This window comes from Scyliorhinus torazame, chromosome 8 (assembly GCF_047496885.1).
Source record: "Scyliorhinus torazame isolate Kashiwa2021f chromosome 8, sScyTor2.1, whole genome shotgun sequence".
NCBI classification, from domain to species: domain Eukaryota; kingdom Metazoa; phylum Chordata; class Chondrichthyes; order Carcharhiniformes; family Scyliorhinidae; genus Scyliorhinus; species Scyliorhinus torazame.
In genome coordinates this window covers 128,384,255-128,409,558 of record NC_092714.1, presented here as the reverse complement: position 1 = coordinate 128,409,558, position 25,304 = coordinate 128,384,255, and the positions used below count along the sequence as shown (strand labels likewise).

Below are 25,304 nucleotides of genomic sequence, written 5' to 3'. Positions count from 1 at the left end.
CGGAAATGACATTGCCGGGCAGCGCATGCGCGGGAGCGTCAGCGGCCGCTCACGGCATCTCCGCACATGCGCAGTGGAGGGAGTCGCTTCCGCCTCCGCCATGGTGGAGACAGTGGCGAAGGCAGAAGGAAAAGAGTGCCCCCACGGTACAGGCCCGCCCGCGGAACGGTGGGCCCCGCTCGCGGGCCAGGCCACCGTGGGGGCACCCCCCCGGGGCCAGATCGCCCGCGCCCCCCCCCCCCCCAGGACCCCGGAGCCCGCCCACGCCGCCTTGTCCCGCCGGTAAAAGAGGTGGTTTAATCCACGCCGGCGGGACAGGCATTCTAGCAGCGGGACTTCGGCCCATCCAGGCCGGAGAATCGCCAGGGGGGGGGGGGGTCCCAACCGGCGCGGCGCGATTCCCGCCCCCACCAAATCTCCGGTGCCGGAGAATTTGGCAACCGGCGGGGGCGGGATTCACGCCAGCCCCCGGCGATTCTCCGACCCAGCGGGGGGGTCGGAAAATCTCGCCCATGGTTCTGATCAGCTTGCCACTGGTGAAATCACAAGATGCTTTACGGATCAATGGTAGGAAGTGCAAGGGTATGCATATAGATGATTGAAAGTGTTCGGCTTTTTAAAAAAAAAAGATCAAGCAATATTTATTGATTAGCACCATTCTCTCATCTTTCCCATTGAGGACTCAGTGCCAACTAACACTCAATTGATTAATATTTTAAAAATTCATTTTTACGGGATCGGAGCTTCGCTGATGAGGCCAGCATTTGTTGCCCATTTCTAATTGCTATTGCGAAGGTGGTGGTGAGTTGCCTTCTTGGACCATTGCAGTCCATGTGATGTAGGTACACCCACTGTGCTATAAGGGAGCGATGGCCTGGATTGTCACCCAGCAACAGTGAAGGAACAACATTATATTCCCATGTCAGGATGTTGAGTGGGGAGAGTCCAGGTGTTGGTGTTCCCATGTATCTACCACTCTTGTCCGCCGCATGGTCATGGGTTTAGAAGGTGCTGCCTAAAGAACTTTGAGTTCCTGCAGTTCATCTTGTAGATGGTACACATTGCTACTACCGTGCGTCAGTTGTGGAGTCAAAGGGCAATGGTTTGATTCTCTCGTTTTGGAGATGGTCATTGCCTGGCACTGTGTGTCAGCCCAAGCCTGAAGATTGTCCAGGTCTTGCTACACTTTTTTTTTTAATAAACATTTTATGGAGGTATTTTTTGGTATTATAACAACACATTAAACAATGTATATCAAACTATAAACATAGTGCAAAAGCCGTCACCCTCCCTTACAGGTCCCACCTTTATTAACCCCCTACTCTAAGCTAAACGACCCCCCCCCCCGCCTTCTGCTGATGATTAATTTTCCACGAAGAGGTCGACGAATGGTTGCCACCTCCGGACGACCCCCAACAGTGACCCTCTCAAGGCGAACTTGATTTTCTCCAAACAGAGAAAGCTAGCCATGTCCGATAGCCAGGTCTCCGACTTCGGGGGCTTCGAGTCCCTCCAAGCTAATAGTATCCGCCTCCGGGCTACCAGGGAAGCAAAGGCCAGAACGTCTGCCTCTTTCTCCTCCTGGATTCCCGGGTCTTCCGACACCCCGAAAATCACAACCTCTGGACTCAGCGCCACCCTTGTTTTTAACACCGTGGACATGACATCTGCAAACCCCTGCCAGAATCCCCCAAGCTTCAGACATGCGGACATGGTTCGCTGGTCCTCCCGCACATTTTGTACACCTGTCTTCCACCCCAAAGAATCTGCTCATCCGGGCCACTGTCACGTGAGCCAGTTGAACGACCTTAAATTGTATCAGGCTGAGCCTGGCACATGTTACGGACGCATTGACTCTACACAACGTGTCTGCCCATAGACCATCCGCTATCTCTCCTCCCAGCTCCTCCTCCCACTTGCGCTTCAGCTCCTCGGTCGGCGTCTCCTCTGACCCCATAAGTTCCTTGTAAATGTCCGAGACGCTCCCTTCTCCTACCCACCCTCTGGAAACTACCCTGTCCTGAATCCCCCTTAGCGGTAGGAGCGGGAAAGTTGACACCTGTTTATGTAGGAAGTCCCACACCTGCAGGTACCCGAATTTGTTTCCCCTCGCCAACTCAAACTTCTCCTCCAGCCATACTTGGAAAGCGCCCCTCGATAAACATATCCCCCATCCTCTCAATTCCTGCTCTCCACCATATCTGGAACCCCCCCATCCATACTTCCCGGGGCAAACCGGTGATTATTACAGACTGGGGACCAGACCGATGCACCCTCTGCTCCCACACGTCTCCTCCATTGCCCCCAGACTCTCAGGGCCATCCCCATCACGGGGCTGGTGGATTACCGTGTCGGCAGGAACGGTGGGGACCAGACCGATGCTCCCTCTACTCCCACACGTCTCCTCCATTGCCCCCAGACTCTCAGGGCCATCCCCATCACGGGGCTGGTGGATTACCGTGTCGGCAGGAACGGTGGGGACCAGACCGATGCTCCCTCTACTCCCACATGTCTCCTCCATTGCCCCCAGTCTCTCAGGGCTGCCACCACCACGGGGGTGGAGTACCGTGCCGGCAGGAACGTCAGAGGCGCAGTTACCAACGCCCCCAACCTGGTGCCCTTGCATGAAGCCGCCTCCATACGCTCCCATGCCGACCCTTCTCCCACCACCCACTTCCAGATCATGGCTATATTCGCCACCCAGTAATAGTTACTAAAATTTGGCAGCGCCAGCCCACCCTCTCCCCAACTCCGCTCAAGCATTACCTTCCTTACCCGCGGGGTCTTGCCCGCCCAAACAAAGCCAGAGATCACTTTGTTGACTCGTTTAAAAAAGGACCGCGGAATAAAGATGGGGAGACATTGAAACACGAACAGGAATCTCAGGAGGACCGTCATCTTCACCGTCTGCACCCTCCCAGCTAATGACAACGGGAGCACATCCCATCTGCAAACATCGTCCTTCATTTTGTCTACTAACCGGGCCAGATTTAATTTCATAGAATCATAACATTTACAGTGCAGAAGGAGGCCATTCAGCCCATCGAGTCTGCACCGGCTCTTGGAAAGAGCACCCTACCCAAGGTCAACACCTCCACCCTATCCCCATAACCCAGTAACCCCACCCAACACGAAGGGCAATTTGGGGCACTATGAGCAATTTATCATGGCCAATCCACCTAACCTGCACATCTTTGAACTGTGGGAGGAAACCGGAGCACCCGGAGGAAACCTACGCACACACAGGGAGGATGTGCAGACTCCGCACAGACAGTGACCCAAGCCAGGAATCGAACCTGGGACCCTGGAGCTGTGAAGCAATTGTGCTAACCACTATGCTACCGTGCTGCCCCATTTCTGCAGCCAATCCCATTCCTATGCCACTTAAATGCCTAGGTTCCTAAAGCTTCCCCCTACTAACTTAAATGGCAGCTCCCCCAATCGCCTCTCCTGTCCCCTCGCCTAGACCCCAAACATCTCACTTTTCCCCATATTTAGTTTATACCCCGAAAACTGGCCAAATTCCCCGAGAATCCTCATGATTTCTTCCATCCCGTCTAATGGGTCCGATACATACAGAAGCAGGTCACCTGCATAGAGCGAGACTCTGTGCTCCACCCCCCCACCCCTACCCCGGCCAGCCCCTTGAGGCTCTCAGAGCAATTGCCAACGGCTCTATAGCTAGCGCGAACAACAGTGGGGCGAGGGGGCATCCCTGTCTCTTCCCCCAGTGCAGTCTAAAGTAGTCCGATGTTGTCCTATTCGTCCGTACACTTGCCACAGGAGTCTGATACAGCAACCTGACCCAGTCAATAAAGCCCCGCCCAAATCCAAACCCTCCCAGTACCTCCCACAGATAATCCCATTCCACCTGATCAAAAGCCTTTTCTGCATCCATTGCGATCACTACGTCCACCTCCCTACCTTCCGGGGGCATCATGATCATGCTTATGCTTAACAACCTTCTTACATTGGCCACCAACTGCCTACCCTTAACAAACCCCATCTGGTCCTCCCCAATAATGTCTGGAACACAATCCTCAATCCTGGAGGACAACATTTTGGCCAGCAGTTTGGCGTCCACATTCAACAGGATATCGGTCTGTAGGACTCACACAGCTCAGGTTTTTGTCCCGCTTCAGAATCAGCGAAATCGATGCCTGCGACATCGTCGGGGCAGCACCCCTCTTTCCCTTGCCTCATTGAACATCCTCATCAACACCGGCCCCAATATCCCAGAGAACTTCTTATAAAACTCCACTGGGTACCCATCCGGCCCCGGGGCTTTACCCGCCTGCATGGCCTTCAGACCCTCCACTATCTCTTCCAACAACTCCCCGTCCACCTTTGGGAAATTCAGCTCCCAAAGAAGCGCCTCATCCCCTCCGGCCCCAGAGGGGGTTCTCACCTCTACAGCCTACTGTAGAAATCCCTAAACGCCTTATTCACCCTTGCTGAATCTCCAACCAGTTTCCCATCTCAATCACTAACTTTCCTCATCTCCCTGGCTGTCTCCCTTTTTCTAAGCTGCTGTGCAAGCATTCTGCTGGCCTCTCCATGCTCATAGATCGCCCCCCTCGCCTTTCTCAGCTGCTCCACTGACCCCCTGTGGTTAACAAGCCGAACTCCTCCTGTAGCCTCCGCCACGCCCTTAAAAGCCCTGCCTCTGGGGTCTCCGCATACCTCCTATCGATCTGTAGTATCTCCTTAACCAGTCGGTCCGTCTCTGCCCTGTCTACCTTCTCCCTATGGGCCCGTATCGAGATCAGCTCCCCTCTGACCATCGCCTTCAGTGCTTCCCAGACCATCGCTGCTGAAATTTCCCCCGTGTCATTGACCTGCAGGTAGTTCTGAATACATTTCCTCAGCCACTCGCACACCCCTTCATCAGCCAATAGTCCCACATCTAGCCTCCAGTGCGGGCACTGGTTACTGTCTTTACTAATCTGCAGGTCAACCCAGTGCGGAGCATGGTCTGAGATTGTGATCGCAGAGTACCCAGTGTCCACCACCCCTGCCAGTAAGGCCCTGCTCAAAATGAAGAAATCGATCCGGGAGTACACTTTATGCACGTGTGAGTAGAAGAACTCCTTCACCTCGACTGCCCAAATCTCCATGGACCCCCCCACCCCCCATCTACTCCATGAACCCTTTTAGTTCCTTTGCCATTGCTGGCACCCTGCCCGTCTTCGAGCTTGACCGGTCCAAGCCAGGGTCAAAAACTGTGTTGACGTCCCCTCCCATGACCCTGTGCGAGTCCAGGTCCGGTATCTTCCACACCATCCCAATTTGGCGCATACACATTTACTAATACCACCTGCACCCCCTCCAGTTTCCCACTGACCATAATGTACCGACCTCCCACATGCAAAACTATTCTACCCGCCTCAAACACCACCCGCTTATTGATCAGGATCGCAACCCCTCTGGTCTTCGAATCCAGTCCCGAGTGAAAGACCTGACTGACCCAGCCTGTCCTCAACCTAATCTGGTCAGTTACTCTAAGGTGCGTTTCCTGCAGCATTACCACGTCCGCCTTCAGTCCCCCAAGATGCATGAACACACGTGCCCTCTTGACCGGCCCATTTAACCCTCGAACATTCCAGGTGATCAGCCTAGTTGGGGGGCTCTTTGCCCCCCTGCACCCCCCTGGCCGATCAGCCATCCCCTTTTTTGGGTCCGCCTCCAGCCCATACTCCGCACTCCACTGGCCCGCCCCCAAGCAGCCTCCACCCCCAATCTCCTCTCTGTCCCTTGGCCCAAGTCCCTCCCTCGTCAGCAGAACACTTTTCCCCCCCCCTCCCTAGTAACAACAGAGATCTTGCTATACTTGAACGTGGACAACTTCAGTGTCTGAGGAGTCGCGAATGGTGAATATTGTCCAGCCATCCCATCAGCGAACATTCTCACAGCTGACCTTATGTTGGAAGGAAGGTCATTGATCAAGCAGCTGAAGATAGTTGGGCCGAGGATTGAGATGACTGACCAACAACCACAACCATTTTCCTTTGTGCTCTGTATGACTCCAACCATGGAGTGTTTTTCCCCGGATTCCCATTTACTCCAGTTTTGCTGGGGCTCCTTGATGCCATACTCTATCAAATGCTGCATGGGTGACAAGGACATTCACTCTCACCTCACCTTTCGAATTCAGTTCTTTAGTCGATGCTTGAACTGAGGCTGTAATTATGTCAGGAGCTGAGTGGCCCTGGTGGAGCCCAAACTGAGGAGAGAGCAGGTTATTGCTAATTAAGTGCCACTTAATAGCACTGTTCATGACCCCATCCATCACTTAACTGATGATTGAGAGCAGATTGATTGGCAGGGTTGGATTTGCCCTGCTTTTTATGTACAGGATATAACTGGGCAATTTTCCACATTGTCGGGTAGATGCTGGTGCTGTAGCTGTACCGGAACAACTTGGCAGAGATGTGGCAAGTTCTGGAGCGCAAGTCTTCAGTACTATTGCCAAATATCGTCAGGGATTCTGTCCCTGACAAGGAGTCTATTTCAGATCTAAATGGCCAGATTTTCTGCTTGGTTTCTGCTCCGTTAAGGCAAAATAGGAAAGTGAATTAGGCCTTATTCTTACTGATGAGGTTCGGAGTGAGGCCCTTCATAGGGTCAACTCCACATCCTCAGGTGCTCGGTTCAGCCTAATTCAGTTTAAGGTGTTACACAGGACGCACTTGACTAGGGAATTGGTGAATGGGTTTTTCCCAAATGTTGAGGATAGGTGTGATTGCTGTTCTCATGGCACTGGCTAGCCACACAGATACGTTCTGGCCCTGCCCCAAACTTGCAGGCTTCTGGTCTTCATTCTTTAATACCATGTCGGAGATACTCTGTGTGGATTTAGACCCATATCCATTGGTGGCCATTTTTGGGGTATCGCATTCACCAGTGATTCAGTCTGGGGTAGAGGCGGATATTGTCGCCTTTGCCTCGCTGATAGCCCGAAAGTAAATATTGCTTGGTTGGAGGTCTCACACTCCGCTCATTGCCTCTGCTTGGTTGGGTGACTTAATGTCATACCTACACTTGGAGAAAGTCAAATTCAACATCCGAGGGTCAGTGAAGAGGTTCTACCTAAGATAGTGTGGAAGGGAAATTAACATAAATTAAATACTGCTGAAATATTCTGGTTTCGGCCTTATTATGAAAACACATTGTCCTCAAAGATAACAAAGCCAAGGGCAAGAACATACGTACTACGTATTTCATCGTACGTACTTTCCAAGGTCTATTTAATATAAACATGCCTGTTTACTTCAGATTATAAAAACATGCTGTCTTAAATCGAAACTCCGAGTGCGGTGCCCTGGCTTTGCAGCTAGAACACTCTCTCTCCGCAAATATATTTGTGTAAATAAATTTCCTTAAATCGAACCTCGAGGAATTTGTCAGTATTCTGATTTCCACGACAAATTGGCGTAGTCGTTGCAGTTTGCCTAATTTAACGGGAAGTGAACCCCGAAACGAATCTCTAAACAGGACTCTCTCAGCTGAAAGGGAGAGAGCCATAACGTGACCCCAGCTGAAAGGGGGGTCTGCGGCTCGGCAACATTAATTACTGGCCAGTGACTCATGCTAGGAGAGTTATCTTAATTAATTAATTAATGATAGCTGCATGGGAAGAAAAAGGTGCCTTAGAGACCAAAATTTAAAAAAAAAGACTTCGAGGTTTGCGAAAGGATAAACACCGGTGTGCGCTCCCTGTAGTATTTGTAAATGATTTCCGCGGTCGTTGTTATTGTTATATATATGTTCTAAAGTATCTTTCAGACTGAACAATGAGCAATAAACTCGACGCCCCCTCACAGTCGTCCCGAAGGCTCGGTAAAGACATCCGGAGCGAGAAAGAAGGTGAACCCCTTAAAGAGGACCCCCTCGCGGGGAAAAAAAAAAACAGAGGAGTACAAGTAAATAGAAGATTAACATAAAAGCATAACAGATGAGTTGCTGTAGAGAAAGGGAATTTTTTGTAGCCGTGAGATAAGACTAACGTTAACTGTGATATTTGTGAGCTGTGAGAATCTATGTGTTTTGTTTAACCAACTAATTTTAGTCAAAGCATGAAGTGCTAAGTGGGTTGTATTTTTTATCATCTTCATTGTGAGTCCGAGATTATAACTTGAGTGATTTTTGTTGAGATTTCTCTAATGAACGGAAACATTGGAAATTACGATCAGTTTAAAAGAAAGTACCTTTATGAATAAAAGTAATTGAATATGAATAAGTTTTTAGATTACGTGAAAAAACGTAAATGGTATCATGCCAAGTTCTCCGCCCCTTAGATTCTGCAGGAAACATTAACCATTTCAGCAGACAGTTGACCTTTTCTGAATTGACAAAGAACAATACACGTCTCTAATAGCTAATGCCTATAAAATCAATCATTGGAAATTGACTTAAATGTGTGCTATTTATAGCCCCATCCCAGGGGATGTTTTGCTGCTTCTAAAATACTCTTATGGTGCATCTTGGTCAGCTTTGAAGTATGGATTGCAGTCCCACCCGGCATAAATGGGGGCTGGGTTCCCAATAATGATAATCATTTGAATGAAGGAAATGAGTCCCTCGAACACTGGCAAATAGAGGGAAAGAGGCTATCATGCAAGGGGCCAAGAAGCATTTAACCCCCCAGGAAGGATGTACCACAACTCGCGACACCTGACCCTATTAGGCAGACAGACACTCTGCAAATTAGGAGCGGTAATACATTGCATTGATAATGGAATGTTTATAGAACTGTCTCAAATGACTTCCGAGTGTGGCTATGCAGAGCGAGGTCGCATATTCGGCAGCTCCTGCTTGGAACGGACTTTTGGGCTCTTTTACATGGCCCCCACGGCATTTGTTTGACATTTCCCGGTGTGGGAAGAAGGCTGCAATATTCCCCCGACAGTGTCCCCCAGGAAGGGTATGTTTCTGGGTTGCCAGACACGACAGAAACAGTAAAAGATTTGGCTGCAACTGCAGGATAAACAGGGCCTCTTCCAGCATGCAGGCGGGGGAAGGGCAAGCTTAAAGCTGCAAGCTGACCTGAGGGCCTGTATCAAAGGTGAATTCTAGCAGCAGAGGGAACAACTGTGAAAAGACCTCATCAAGGCCACTGAAGGGACTTCCGGTTGCGGTGATGCCTAGCTAGCCGCACGCTTCGGCGGCTCCAGCTCAGACGGACCTTCGGGCTCTTTTAAGAGCCCCAACGGGAAATTTTTCGACGACGCAACCTGGTGTGGGGTGTGTGAGAAGGGAGTCCCCCCCAAACGAAGGAGGAAAAAACCGGCGGCGGCGGCTGCAGTGCGAGGAATCGTCGACCAAAGGGTCAGAAAGAGAGAAGTACAAGATGGCGGCGGAGAAAGCGCAGGCGACATGGGGGCCTGAGCAGGATGAAATTGTGAGACGGTGCGTGGAGCTGAAGAGGGAGGTGCTGACCCCGTTGCTACAGGCAATTGAGGGGCTCAAGGAGACATTAAAGACCCAGGAGACAGAGCTCCGCGTGGTGGAGCAGAAGGTGACAGATATTGAGGATGAGATCCTGGGCCTGGCGGTTAAGACACAGACGCACGAGGCACTTCATAAAAAATGTACTGAAAGGATCGAAGCCCTAGAAAATGGAGCGCGAAGGAAGAACCTTCGGATACTGGGTCTCCCTGAGGGTGTGGAAGGAGTGGACTGTGGAGCGTACGCAAGTACGATGCTGAGCTCACTGATGGGTGCTGAGGCCCCTACGGGCCCCTTGGAGGTGGAGTGGGCAAATCGGATTCCGGAGAGAAGACCAAAAGCGGGAGAACCACCCAGGGCGATAATCGTGCGATTTTACCGCCTTAAGGATAGAGAAGAGGTCCTGAGATGGGCTAAAAAGGTGCGGAGTAGCAGATGGGAGAATGCAGTGGTACGGGTATACCAGGATTGGAGTGCAGAGGTGGCGAGAAGGAGGGCGAGCTTCAACCGAGCCAAAGAGGTGTTGCATAAAAGGAAGGTGAAGTTCGGGATGCTGCAGCCGGCAAGACTATGGGTCACGTATCAGGAGAGACATCATTATTTCGAGACGGCGGAGGAAGCATGGACCTTCATCAAAGAAGAGAAATTGGATCGGAACTGAGGGACTGATGCTGCAGGAAATGTTATTGTTAATGTTATGGTTGAAGTTAATTGAGAAGTAAATTGGGAAGAGGGGAGACATTGGGGAAATGTGGGCGCCGGTGAGGGGGGAAAGACGGGACATAGTTGGAGAATGGGGAAGGGGAGGGGGAGGGGAAAGGGAGCTGCGCCATAAGAGGCGGGTCAGGTAAAGGGATGTTCCCGCGCCAGAAAGAATAAGGCGGGAAGACAGGCGCAAGGCGGATGGGAGTTCCCCACATGGGGGGGGTCGAGGAGTGAGCAGGAGTAGCCGGGGTCAGTTGAAGTCAGCTGACTTACGGAAGTAATATGGGGGGAGCAATCATGCTAGAAAGAGATCTAGCGGGGGGGGGGGGGGGGGGAAGAGAGACAACTGGGTTGCTGCTGCGGAAATCCAAAAGGAAATGGCTAAAGAGTGGGTGGGCGGGGATGGTGTGCGATGCTGGGGGAGCGAGCGGGAGCGCGGAGGCGGGATATGGGACTGGCCTAGAGAAGGTAATGGCTAGTCGACACGGGAGGGGGGCAGGTAGCCCCCTAGTGAGGCTGATCACGTGGAATGTGAGAGGCCTGAACGGACCGATAAAAAGGGCCCGAGTGCTCGCGCATTTGAAAGGACTAAGGGCAGACGTGGTTATGCTCCAAGAGACGCACCTAAAGGTGGCGGACCAAGTTAGGCTAAGGAAAGGATGGGTGGGACAGGTGTTCCACTCAGGACTGGACGCAAAGAATAGAGGGGTGGCCATTTTGGTGGGGAAACGGGTAGCATTTGAAGCAAAGAACATCGTAGCAGATAGCGGAGGTAGATATGTAATGGTGAGTGGCAGGCTGGAGGGAATGTATGTCGTGTTGGTTAATGTGTATGCCCCAAACTGGGACGATGCGGGATTTATGAGACGGATGCTGGGGCGTATACCGGACCTGGAGGTAGGAAACTTGATTTTAGGAGGGGACTTTAATACGGTGCTGGACCCGGGGCTAGATAGATCCAGCTCAAGGACCGGAAGAAGGCCGGCAGCGGCCAAGGTACTTAAGGGGTTTATGGACCAAATGGGGGGAGTGGATCCATGGCGATTTCTTAGACCTAGGGCTAGGGAGTTTTCCCTCTTCTCCCATGTCCATAAAGTGTACTCCCGGATAGATTTTTTTTGTTTTGGGAAGGTCGTTGATCTCTAGGGTGGAAGAAGCTGAGTACTCAGCCATAGCGGTTTCGGATCATGCCCCACATTGGGTGGACCTGGAATTAGGAGAGGAAAGGGAGCAGAGAACACTCTGGCGATTAGATGTGGGACTGATGGCGGATGAGGGAGTGTGTGCAAGAGTGCGGGGGTGTATTGAGAGATACCTGGAGGTCAATGACGACGGCGAGGTCCCTGTGGGAGTGGTATGGGAAGCACTAAAAGCGGTGGTCAGGGGAGAGCTGATCTCCATTGGGGCCCACAAAAGGAAAACAGAGGCCAAGGAAAGGGAAAGATTACTGGGGGAGATTTTAAGGGTGGATAGGGAATTTGCAGAGACCCCGGAGGAGGAATTGTACAGGGAGAGGAGACGACTCCAGACGGAATTTGACCTTCTGACCACCAGAAAGGCGGAGGTACTGTGGAGGAAGGCACAGGGGAGGAGGTATGAATATGGGGAAAAGGCTAGTCGCCTGTTGGCTCATCAATTGCGAAAGAGGACAGCAGCGAGGGAGATAGGAGGAATTAGAGACAAAAGGGGAGACACGGTGCGAAGGGCAGGAAAGATAAATGAGGTGTTCAAGACCTTCTATGAGGAACTGTATAGGTCTCAACCCCCAGAGGGAGAGGAGGGGATGCGGCAGTTCCTGGACCAATTGAGGTTCCCGAAAGTGGAGGAGCGGGGGGTGGTAGGCCTGGGGGCACCGATTGGGGTGGACGAGGTTATTAAGGGACTGGGAAGCATGCAAGCAGGGAAGGCCCCTGGACCAGACGGGTTCCCGGTGGAGTATTACAGAAAATATGTGGACTTGTTGGCCCCGTTGATGGTGAGGACGTTCAATGAGGCCAGGAAAGGGGGGACTCTGCCCCCGACGATGTCGGAGGCGACGATATCGTTAATTTTGAAGAGGGATAAAGATCCGTTGCAGTGCGGGTCCTATAGACCCATTTCATTATTGAACGTGGACGCCAAATTGTTGGCAAAGGTACTGGCATCGAGGATCGAGGACTGTGTCCCGGGGGTGGTGCACGAAGACCAGACAGGGTTCGTAAAAGGGAGACAACTGAATGTTAACGTGCGACGACTATTAGGGGTGATAATGATGCCCCCAGTGGAGGGGGAGGCAGAGATAGTGGCAGCAATGGACGCAGAGAAGGCATTTGATAGGGTGGAGTGGGAGTATTTATGGGAAGTGTTAAGGAGGTTTGGGTTTGGGAACGGGTTTATTAGCTGAGTTAGACTTCTTTATGGGGCTCCAACGGCAAGCGTAGTTACAGGTCGACATAGATCGGGGTATTTCCGACTATATAGGGGAATAAGACAGGGATGCCCGCTGTCTCCATTTTTGTTCGCGTTGGCAATTGAACCTCTGGCCATGGCGTTGAGAGACTCCAGGAAACGGAGAGGGGTGATTAGAGGGGGAGAAGAACACCGAGTCTCGTTATACGCGGATGACCTATTGTTGTACGTGTCGGACCCAGCGGGGGGGGATGATAGAGGTTATGCGAATTTTGAGGGGGTTCGGGGATTTCTCGGGGTATAGGCTAAACATGGGGAAGAGTGAATTATTTGTGATACATCCAGGGGACCAGAGTAGAGAGATAGAAGGCTTGCCGCTAAGGAAAGTGGAAAGAAACTTCCGATACCTGGGGATTCAGATCGCTAGGAGCTGGGGAACCTTGCACAGACTTAATCTGACACGGTTGGTAGAACAAATGGAGGAGGACTTCAAGAGGTGGGACATGCAGCCTCTATCGCTGGTGGGCAGGGTGCAAGCAATTAAGATGATGGTCCTCCCGAGGTTCTTATTTGTATTTCAATGTCTCCCTATACTAATCACCAAGACCTTTTTTAATAAAATAGACAGGAGCATCGTGTGGGCAGGGAGGGTTCCGAGAGTAAGGAGGGGGTTCCTTCAGCGTAGTAGGGACAGAGGAGGATTGGCACTACCGAACTTGGGCGATTACTATTGGGCCGCCAATGTGGCAATGATACGTAAATGGATGATGGAGGGTGAGGGAGCAGCGTGGGAAAGACTGGAGAGAAAGTCCTGTAAAGGGACGAGTTTAGAGGCGCTGGTGACGGCGCCGCTATCGATCTCACCTAAAAAGTTTACCACGAACCCGGTGGTGGCGGCAACATTGAATATCTGGGGACAGTGGAGGCGACAGAGAGGGGTGCGGGGAGCCCTGGTGGGGTCCCCAATCAGGAACAACCATAGGTTCGCCCCAGGAAGAATGGATGGAGGATTTCAGAGCTGGTACCAGTTGGGAATTAGGAGGGTGGGAGATTTATTTATAGATGGGACTTTTGCGAGCTTGGGAGCACTGGAGGAAAAGTATAAGTTGCCCCAGGGAAATTTCTTGAGATATATGCAGGTGAGGGCGTTTACTAGACAACAGGTGAGGGAATTTCCGTTGCTCCCGACACAGGGGATACAGGACAGGGTGCTTTCAGGGGTGTGGGTCGGAGAGGGCAAGGTGTCAGAGATTTACCGAGAGATGAGGGAAGAGGGGGAGGAGTCGGTGGGCGAACTAAAAGGAAAGTGGGAAGAAGAACTAGGGGAGGAGATAGAGGAGGGTATGTGGGCTGATGCCCTAAGCAGGATAAATTCCTCTTCCTCATGCGCCAGACTTAGCCTGATTCAATTTAAGGTGCTACATAGAGCACACATAACCGGAGCAAGATTGAGCAGGTTCTTTGGAGTGGAGGACAAATGTGGGAGGTGTGGCGGGAGCCCGGCAAACCACGCACATATGTTTTGGGCGTGCCCGGCACTGGAAGGGTATTGGAAGGGAGTGACGGGAGTGATTTCGCGGGTGGTGAAGGCCCGGGTCAAACCAGGCTGGGGGTTAGCTCTATTTGGAGTTGCGGAAGAGCCGGGAGTGCAGGAGGCGAAAGAGGCCGACGTTGTGGCCTTTGCGTCCCTAGTAGCCCGGCGCAGGATCCTACTCATGTGGAAGGAGGCGAAACCCCCCGGACTGGAGGCCTGGGTAAACGATATGGCGGGGTTCATTAAACTGGAGCAGATAAAGTTTGCCCTGAGAGGATCGGCTCAAGGGTTCACCAGGCGGTGGCAGCCATTTCTCGACTACCTAGGGGAACGTTAGAGGGAAGACAGATGACCAGCAGCAGCAACCCAGGGGGAAGGGGGGGGGGGTTTAGTTTAGTTTAGGTCAAAGATAAAGGGGTTTTGTTACTTGTGTATTGTTAAAAATCTGTATTGTTATTGTTGCGTTTGCTTTGTAAGAGGGGAAAAATTGTTGTTTGGGAAAAGAATTTCAATAAAACATATTTTTAAAAAAAGAACTGTCTCAAATACGAGCTCACCAGCTGCAAAATGTAATAACTTCTGAGCCTGCGCCCAATCGCTCCGTGTCGGTGTCCTATGCTGTCAGCTGAACTTTAACCCTTACAGTACCACGGTTTAAAATTTTTTTTTTTTTTTAAACTGCAGGAAGTCTTACAAAAGATTAATGACCCTTGGGCACAGCTATTAAAACACCTGATAAGAGTCCAGATGAGAGAATATAGTGACCCATTACACGGCTTGATATGCTTGTGAGGATGAACACGCATACAATTTATAAACGCAAAGTCACTGAGGACAGCAGACATCATTGCATGTCACTCCTTTTTATTTTTCGGTGTTGTGGGATTAGGAATGTTAGTACAGTTGACCCATAGTCAGAGGGACCTTTTTAGGATGGGTTTAACTGCAGAACCCCATTTAACATTGGCCGTAAGACATCCCGCTAAGGCAAGCAAATAGGAGAAGTGATCAAAGAGGCCAAACGAAAAAAGTAATACATGGGATTTATATTGAAATGGACGGACGAAATTGCCTGATAGAATTTTATGGCAAACAGGAGGGCAAAGTGACCTGGAAAGAGGAGCAATGGCCCGCTACATTTGAAAGACAACAACCTCCCCGAGAGAGCCAGCATTTACTCCCTTCAATCCTGGCCCAGGTACTGGCACATCAATGGGCCCAACATAAAACTCATGTTGGAAAAGTACATTCTGCCCCAGCGCATAGGTTGCAGCTACAGAAGAACATTGCCCTGCCCTGCTTAAAACTATACAGGTTGGCACCGGAAGCAGAAAAAGGGATAGAGGGAGCGATCAATGCACTATTACAGCAAGGGGTGCTGAAGTGAACACAAAGCCCCTGTAACACCCCTATACTCCCCATTCCAAAGGTAGGAAAACCCACCGAGTTGTGGTTTGTGCAAGATCTTAGAGCCATCAATAAAATTGTTATCACTATTGCTCCATTGGTGCCGGACACAAAATGGCATTTTGTCTTCTATACCACCAACAACGGATACTTTCTCAGCCTTTTTCTCCATACCATTGCACCCGGAAAGTCAACATCTATTTGCTTTACATATCGGAATTAACAGTATTAAAAGAGACTTGGACGAGTGCCAGTTGTCTGCAGGCTCAACATTCCCTCAATAGGACAACAATTTATTGATTGCCTCAGAGGGAGGGCTAGTTTGTCAACAGAATACCCTTTTGTTATCATCACACCTGGCAGAAAGAGGACATAGGATCTCAATGGACAAGCTGCAATTCTGTCAGAAGACAGTTCAGTATTTGGGATTCCAGCTGCAGCAAGGACAGCGGAGACTTGGGTCTGAAAGCGTTAGCAAGGGTTCCAACTCCATGCACAAAAAAGGAAACCTTTACCTTCCTCAGAATGGTGGACTATTTCAGGCAGTGGATACCGGACTAGAGAGATGGACGCAGTGTTGCACAAAGCTACCCTACAGGATGCCCCTTCTGTTGTTACCTGGATCCCAGAGAGGAGCAGGCATTTTGTAATTTGAAACAAGCCATGATTAGCGCCCCTGTCTTGGGGCTTCCTAATTTCAGCATGCCCTTTATTCTTTATGTGAATGAAGCAGGGGGATTTGCAACAGGGGTCCTGGTGCAAGAGCATTGAGGAGGGAAAAGACCCCTTGCCTATTACTCGGTGGCCCTATGTGCTGTGGTAAAGGGTACGCCAAATTGCTTAAGAGCAGTAGCAGCCACAGCAGCCATAGTAGAAAGAAATCAGTTTTGCTGCTCCTTAATTCATCTGCAACGTCGCATTTTACTGCGGCTTGACACACTGGGTACGGAGTAATCCTCTCTAAAACCAACTTTACCTACAAGCGAGCGGCAGCTGTCAACCCTGCAATACTCTTGCCCACGCCCTCAGAAGCAGAACATATGTATGATCATGACTGTTTACAATTTATCTTGCCTCTCCTTAATCCATCATTACTAAATCATAGATTATCATAGAATTTACAGTGCAGAAGGAGGCCATTCGGCCCATCGAGTCTGCACCAGCTCTTGGAAAGAGCACCCTACCCAAGGTCAACACCTCCACCCTATCCCTATAACCCAGTAACCCCACCCAACACAAAGGGCAATTTTGGACACTAAGGGCAATTTATCATGGCCAATCCACCTAACCTGCACATCTTTGGACTGTGGGAGGAAACTGGAGCACCCGGAGGAAACCCACGCACACACGGGGAGGATGTGCAGACTCCGCACAGACAGTGACCCAAGCCGGAATCGAACCTGGGACCCTGGAGCTGTGAAGCAATTGTGCTATCCACAATAAATGAGTTGTATTTATCAGAACACTACAGCAAGGGTTCAAAGTTACATTATTTTTTATTTTGTTTGATTTTCTGGCTGTTGTCAACATATTTCGTAAAACAACTGAAGAAGAATTTTGAAAATAGTCCCAACTGCACCCAACCCAATGTTATCTTCAGAGGATAGGCTCAACTAGGCTAATTACCTCCAAAACCAGAATTTCCTTTTTCCATCTGTGCTGATCATTGAAAGGTTTCGTTGAGAAGTAGCATCATAAAAAATGATGCAACCGATAGTGAAGAGTACAGTGACTCAACATTTCATGCCAAGTATTCCAATGTAACCATACCTCATATCATTTCATGCCTCCTACATACCGAGAGGTGGGGAGGAAACAGTCCATCAACTGCTACATGTGGTTTTTAAGCATAGGACACAGAATAGCTTATTAAGAACAAAACCCTGGCAGCAAGGACTTGCACTCTCCCAGAACATGGAAACCAACTTCAGCATGCCCATCGCTCACCCAATTTAAGATCAGCTGATTTAGCATACACCAATAATTAAAACAAGCTCCTTTTATAGATTTTTTAAAAAATTTGTTTTTATTAAAGCTTTTTTCAAACAGAACTTTTACAGAACCAATAACAGAAAAATAAAAGGAAAATATTTAACAAAACTAGGTGGCTGTTATCATTATACAAAAAGAGAATATACATTAAATGAACAGTCCCCCACCTAAGCCCCCCCCCTCAGATTGCTGTTGCTGCTGACATTTTAACGCTCTCCTAGAAAGTCAAGGAACGGTTGCAACCGCCGGGAGAACCCCAGCAAGGACCCTCTCAAGGCAAACTTTATTCGCTCCAGGCTGAGAAACCCAGCCATGTCACTAACCCAGGTCTCCACACTCGGGGATTTCGAGTCTCTCCACATTAACAAGATCCGTCTCCGGGCTACCAGGGAGGCAAAGGCCAAAACCTCGGCCTCTTTCGCTTCCTGCACTCCCGGATCCTCTGACACCCCAAAGATCGCTATTTCTGGACTCAGCTTCACCCGCGTGTCCAAAATCCTGGACATAGCCCTCGCAAAGCCCTGCCAGAGTTCTTTACACGAAGGGCATGCCCAGAACATATGGACATGGTTCGTTGGACTCCCTGAACATCTCACACAGCTGTCCTCCACCCCAAAGAACTTGCTCATTCTCGCTGTCGTCACGTGTGCCCGATGTACCACCTTAAACTGAATTAAGCTGAGCCTGGCACATGATGAGGAGGAATTTACCCTGCCTAGGGCATCAGCCCACAGGCCCTCATCTAGCTCCTCACCCAACTCCTCCTCCCACTTGCCCTTCAGTCCTCCACTGGGGCTTCCTCTGCCTCCTGCAGTTCTTGGTAGATGTCTGACACCTTCCCCTCTCCTACCCAGATGCCAGACACCACCCTGTCCTGTATCCTACGAAGGGGTAGCAATGGAAATGTCCCCACCTGTTTTTTGAGAAAGTCGCGGACTTGGGAGGTGTCTGAAGGCATTTCCAGGTGGCAGGCTGAATTTCTCCTCCAGCGCCTTCAAGCTAGGGAAAGTCCCATCTATGAACAGGTCTCCCATCTTTCTAATGCCTGCCCTGTGCCAGCTTTGCTCCTTTTATTGCTTAATGGTGCATTTTTAAAAACCTATTTTAGATCAACAAGCAGGAAGTATTTTTCTATGTATTGTAACAATAAGCTTGTATATTTACTTTTGAAGGTCTGATAGGGAAGGTGAAGGAGGATCTAGGAGGTGGGATACTCGCCCTTCGCTGTTGGTTGGCCAGGTGCAGGCAGTCAAAATGAATATTTTGCCATGGTTTTCTGTACCTGTTCCAGTGTCTACGGGTCTTTTCGCCAAAGATATTTTTTCAAGGGGTGGATAGGCTGGCCTCCTCATTTGTGGGGGCAGGGAAGGTGGCAAGGATAAGGAAGGCAGTGCTCCAAAGGCAGTCGGGGGGGGCTTTACTCTTCCGAATCTGTTGCACTATTACTGGGCGGTGAATACAGGGCTGGAGGTAGTGGGATTGTCTCAGCGATTTATGATAGGATTATGGAGGAGGATAAGGAGACTATGGAAGGGATTAAGGCCAAGTGGGAGGAAGAGCTGGGATGGTGCTGGAGGAAGGTTTATGGGGCGAAGGGTCAATGCCATAACCTTGTATGCAAGGCTGGGGTTGATTCAGTTAAAAGTGGTGTATGGGTGCACTTAACAAAGGTGAGGATGAGCCAGCTGTTTGAGGGGGTGGAGGATAGTTGTGAGCAGTGTGGGAGGGGCCCAGCCATATGTTCTGGTCCTGCCCGAAGTTGGAGAAAAATTGGTGGTTGTTTTTTAGCACGTCCGAGGTTCTGCATGTGGAATTGGAATCAAGTCCCCTAGAGGCCATATTCGGGGTGTCGGACCTGCTAGAGTTGCAGACAGGAGCGCAGGCAGACATCTTGGCCTTCACCTTGTTGATCACTCGCAGGCAGGTCCTGTTGGGATGAAGGTCAGCTTCTCCCCCTAGTACCTTTGACATGGCTGGGGGATCTGTTGGAGTTTTTGGCCTCGGAAAAGGTAAAATCTGCTCTGAGAGGAGCAGATGAGGGGTTCCACAAGATAGGGGTCGTTAATTTTGCACTTTGGAGACCTGGTTGCTGCCAAGGGGTGGGGGCATTGGGCACTGTTTGTGTAAAAATGTTAAAATATTGAAAATGCGGAATAAAAATATTTTTCAAAAAATATTTACTTTGAAGATTCACAAAATGATGTTTTGCTAATCCACAATAATGACAACCTGACATATGCTTGATGAAAGTAGCTTGCTGAGATAGAATGTTACAAAAGGGATGCTTTATTTCTATACTACCAACTTATTTTATTTAAAATAAGATGAAATCAGCCAAGCAAATAATTATTTACCACAGCTTCCTGCTTTCTTCAGCAGTGCACATGTTGGCAGTTAGCTGCTGCTCAGAGGTAGAAAGTGTTACTGAAGTACATCTTCCTGGTGCAACTGGTAACGCCGAAAAGTCATACAAGCTATCAACATATATAGGAACATACATAACTTTCGAACTGCAAACTTGAAATAACATAATTTTGCTCTTTAAAAAAAAAACAGCACTATGAATGTGGTTATAGTTTTGTGCAATTGACTCAAGTTATACTCGGAAAACTTGGGATTTTCAAAACATTGTATTTTTGCAACTTGGAAGGGAGGAAGTGGTAAGTCAGAATGACAGTGAGATTTCCCCTCATCAGATTTAAACTGCATCCTCCAGAAGAGTTGACAAACATGCTGCATAACAAAAATCCATTTTGGTTAACAACTTAATGCTGTTCAAAAATCAAACTACTCTTCTATAATGCTTTATTAAGTAACTAAATGAGCAGTAAAATCAAGATGCAAAAATCTTAACCTTGTCCAGTTCAGATTACTTTAAGAATTGGGAGATTCTTGAAACTTCTGGATGAGGAAGTGTTAACAACTGATGGAACATATTATTGAATAATTTAGAAACATCTGTTAGCAGTACAAGCAGTACACTTGGTTTAAAAAAGGAACAGCAAATGCAAATGCAAATCTATGGGGATGGAAGACTTGCTTGGACACTAGATCTGGATCGGGTTGCTGAAATATCCTTTGCCAAAATACTTCTGTAAACACACAAGCGTTCCCTACAAGAAAACCTCCGCTGTAGATGCCTGCCAATACCAAATATTGCAAAATGATAGTAGCTGAAACCATATTATACTCACTCTTACAAAGTTGTCAGGGAACAAACCTCTTCTGCCACCGAGTTCACCTTCCCACCATCCTCCATCTTCTTTCTTGATATTAGATACAATATCTCCTACAGAAATGGTCAGCTCATCTTCATGTTGAGCTTCATAAGGAAACTCAACAATCGCTTCCACTGGAAAGAAAATAAAGAAACTTACAGCATACAGCAAATTACTCCATCTGCCAAACATCCAAATGGCACTGGGGCTGTTTAGCACAGGGCTAAATCGCTGGCTTTGAAAGCAGACCAAGGCAGGCCAGCAGCACGGTTCAATTAGCGTACCAGCCTCCCCGAACAGGCGCCGGAATGTGGCGACTAGGGGCTTTTCACAGTAACTTCATTTGAAGCCTACTTGTGACAATAAGCGATTTTCATTTATTCATTTCATATAAATAATTTTAAAAACATTTTACAAGATATTCTCCAAAGAATTTCACACTATTTACCATGCCACAAAATGGTCAGTTAGTGATCTGAACAGCACGCCAATTTCCATTCCAAAAAGATCCGTACCTATTTTGGCACATCTGACGAAATCAAAATTGCAGGCGTTCTTTGCAAACCCTTTTATCGACACATCCCTCAACCCTTCAAATCTCCTTGCAATATTCATCCCATAAAGTTAGATAACCCATATTCTGCTGCCACCCAGACTTCTTCACATGGATATCCATTTTCCCTTCATAGAATCAAAGAATCCCTACAATGCAGAAGGAGGCCATTCAGCCCATCGAGTCTGCACTGACCCTCTAAATGAGCACCCAGACTCAGCCCATTCCCATGCCCCATCCCTGAAACCTCACCCAACCTATGGGCAATTTAGCATGGCCAATCCACCCAACCTGCACATCTTTGGACTGTGGGAGGAAACCTGAGCACCCGGAGGAAATCTACGCAGACACAGGGAGAAAGTACAAACTCCACACAGTCACCCAAGGTTGGAATCAAACCCGGGTCCCTGGCGCTGAGGCAGCAGTGCTAACCACTGTGCCACCCTTAATTCACAGCTCCAATGAGGCAGTTTAGATTGTCAAATTAATTGATCGGACCCCCATGTTCAATGTGTGTGTTTACAGAGGAAAAGGGAAACCATTTCACTCCAGGACTTCAGTTAGCTTCAGGGTTAGAAACAATAAAGCTTTTTTGCTTGGCTAACTTCATTTCCATTTCTCACATAGTCGAGAGACAGAGAATGACTTAATTTAGCATTCAACAACAACAGGATATAATTTAATTTCAAAACTACTTCACTTTGGAACTTACAAGCAATCTAGGCTGAATTCAAGCCAAAAGCTAAAAACTAATGTATTGCAACACACAGTTCCACAACTATCCATGAAGAAAGTAACCTGTTGCATTCTGCCTTAACAAAAACTGTTCTAACAGCTAGATATTCATTCCATTAGCACGGTGTCTATATAATCGATCCATTCTCTACAAAACAAGGACTTTAAAACATGGCAATGTTATTTTACAGAAAAGCTATACAGCATATAGTAAACTAGATATAGGCTAATCCAGTGAAGGAGTTTTTTGTACAGCATTCATTATGGACTGACCTCATTAACACTACACCCTGTATGCTTCATCCGATGCCAGTGCTTATGTAGTTACATTGTATATGTTGTGTTGCCCTATTATGTATTTTCTTTTATTCCCTTTTCTTCCCATGTATTTAATGATCTGTTGCGCTGCTCGCAGAAAAATACTTTTCACTGTACCTCAGTACACGTGACAATAATCCAATCCAATCAACCTAACGTTAATCAATATTCATACTTTGTTGTTGTATGTGCAACTGACTTATCAGATCTCACATAAACGTTGGTGAATAAGCAGCCTCACATCAAAATAAATACTTTTCTTTAAAGAAAGTATCAATTCCCCTCTCATCCTAGAACACAATTGGGAAAGCAACAATTTGAAATATCTTGTCCCAGGTTTGAATCTTGCCCAGACTGATGGGTCTCATGCTGCAGCCATTGTGTCAAGACTCATAGCTGCGGTATTGTTTCCAATAAGACAGCATCCCACTTACAAAGCCTGGTTCAAATGCATCACTCAAAGCTCTTTCCCAAGTGATTAAAACGTAAATTTGCAGAATGGGAAACTAGCCAGGGAGATACACACTCCATAAACATTTAAATTAATCCCAGATTGGGTGGCACGGTGGTTAGCACTGTAACTCACAGTGCCGAGGACCCAGGTTCCATCCCAGCACCGGGTGGTCACTGTCAGTGTGGAGTTTGCACATTCTCCCCGTGTCTGTGTGGGTCTCACCCCCACAAGCCAAAGATGTGCAGGGTAGGTGGATTGGCCACGCTAAATTGCCCCTTAATTGGAAAAAAAAATGAATTGGGTACTTTAAATTTTTTTTTAAAATTAATCCTAGGTGGGTTAAAATGTACCCAGTTCCATCAGGTGGCCTTCTAAACTCTTTGTAAGATTGAGCTTTTCGAAAGGTTTCCAGGTATGGAAACATCTACAAGCAGCCCGAGAGAAAGAAAGCCATGGGGCTTTAAAAAATGTTTTTCAAAATTTACTTTGAACACTTTTGTTTATTAGAAAAACCAACATTGGAGATGGGGAAAAACATTTGGATTATTCTTAACTGTTAATCAATCAGGCAACATAGAATCAGTTCATTTTCCAATTCTGGAATGTAAGCAATCCTTCACAAGGGTGGGCAGGTTGGGCTACCTGTGGCATGAGTGAAGGGACGGGAGAGGTGGCTGTGCACGTGATCAGATTTCCCAGAATATATCCAAACAAAACTGGCAAAACCCAACACTATATTATATTTGTATCTCCTGTGATGTCAAAACCAAAATAATGCAATATATTTCCTCCAAGGCATCTCATACCATTTTTCACCAGTCTTGTCCAGAGCTGGTTGCAGATTTAAACTTGCAAAGCAATCGAGCATTGCCACACATCTAACAATGTTGTACTGAATTCATAATTTCACCCAAGCTATGAAGCTGAATGATCAAGCAAAGTGGATAAAAATGTAACAGGAGTGCTAAGCTGTATATGGGAAATAGATACAATTGTGCAACAGGGTAAAAAGTATAATTCTGCAGAAATAGGCCAGGGACAGGAAGGCAAGAGGTTCTAGTTCTATTGCTCCCTTACTTCACACATACCAGTCACAAACCACGTATTAGAAAAGCTGCGTAATACTTGCTACAGACCTTTGTAAACATATTACCATTAGCAAACTATGAAAAAAACATTTAAAACACAATCCTGCATCATATAGCTTGACGTTCACATTTCTGTTAAGTGGTGCAGCCTGAGGTTAGCCAGCTACTTTGCAAATGTGACAGTTATCACAGTTTCCTTTATGATGCATTGGTAGGCAGTATATTGTGGGTCAAACCATTGCAAAAATGCAGGCTGATCAACATGCCCGTCAGTAAAATAAAAGTGTTCACAAATTTATCTGCTAAACTCTAATGATATGAAAAGAGCACCAATAGTATAACACACTGGATTAAATTTCCACCAAGATCTTTAATTCAGTCACTCTGATCTTTATTCTTGCTCCAGCTGCATTTTACTATTTTACAGTTGTTACACATTCTAGTGCCCCTCAAGTTCCCTTTTACCAAAGAAAATGCACCTTAATAGTAAAGTGAAAAGAATGTACAAGATTATTCAAAAAGACTGCAATAATTAACGAAATTTAGAAACATTTGACATACATGGCAGAGAAATTGGAATGCTGCATTTAATTCTCATTATCCCATCTATTAATAATCAAACTTCAAAGCTTGAACATGTAAGCCATAGAATTGCTCCAGAATGTAGGTTAAAAAGAAAATCTACTAATCAATATTTAAATTAAATGAAACTAGTAACAATCCAGTGCATGAAGTAAGATTTTAAAATTACAAATTGCTAGATACATCTATTGCGCATAAAAATTCCAAAACCAGCACTACTTTGACAATAATCCTAGACTAGGTCATTGTTCGGATTGTTGAAATTTTCTCGGGGCTTTCCCCTGCCACTTTCAGAATGATTTTCTTGGATTAACAGCTTGTTAATCTTGATCTATAAACAATACTTCCAAATGTTCTGGATATCAAAACAAGAAAGCATAGGCTCTTGGTCGTCCAGAAGGGGCATAAAAAAGTACCACTTCAGAAAGCGATCAACAACTGGAATGAAGTGATCAAAGATCAAATGTGTGGCTGAGGCCAAGAAAGTGAATTTATTGCGGAAATGGCTATGTGCTCCATTATGAAAACAGTGCAGTTGATATATTTATAGACGAATGTATAAGTAAATTTGGAAAAATAACTTTTTAAAAATAAGCAAGCAGAATAAAACCCAGTCACAATGCCATTGTATTCGATTATTGACCTGATAAAACAAAAATGTGATTAGAGAAATAAATTTGGCTAACAAGCAGGAACTGATCAAAGGAAAGAAGCCGATAATTTTAATCAAGGCCAGTGAATGCCATCAGGAAAAAAGCAATTCACTTAAGCATTCATATATCTTTTATACTCTTACCTATTTTTGAAGCTAGAAGGTATGACACAGACGGAACACCAAGAGATATTGTTTTCCCCTTAACTAATTTGTGGGATCTTTCCTTCC

At 47.6% G+C, this 25,304-nt stretch overlaps 1 protein-coding gene across 2 annotated transcripts in view; it reads right to left on the bottom strand.

Annotated features, from left to right (window-relative positions):
• The window catches only part of sh3kbp1 (SH3-domain kinase binding protein 1), a 442,493-nt gene that overhangs the window by 412,753 nt on the left and 4,436 nt on the right, over window positions 1-25,304 (bottom strand). For both annotated transcript variants that reach the window (XM_072514175.1, XM_072514176.1), the window contains exon 2: window positions 20,668-20,825. In XM_072514175.1, the coding sequence (XP_072370276.1) occupies window positions 20,668-20,825 (158 nt within the window). The remainder of the gene's footprint in view (window positions 1-20,667; window positions 20,826-25,304) is intronic.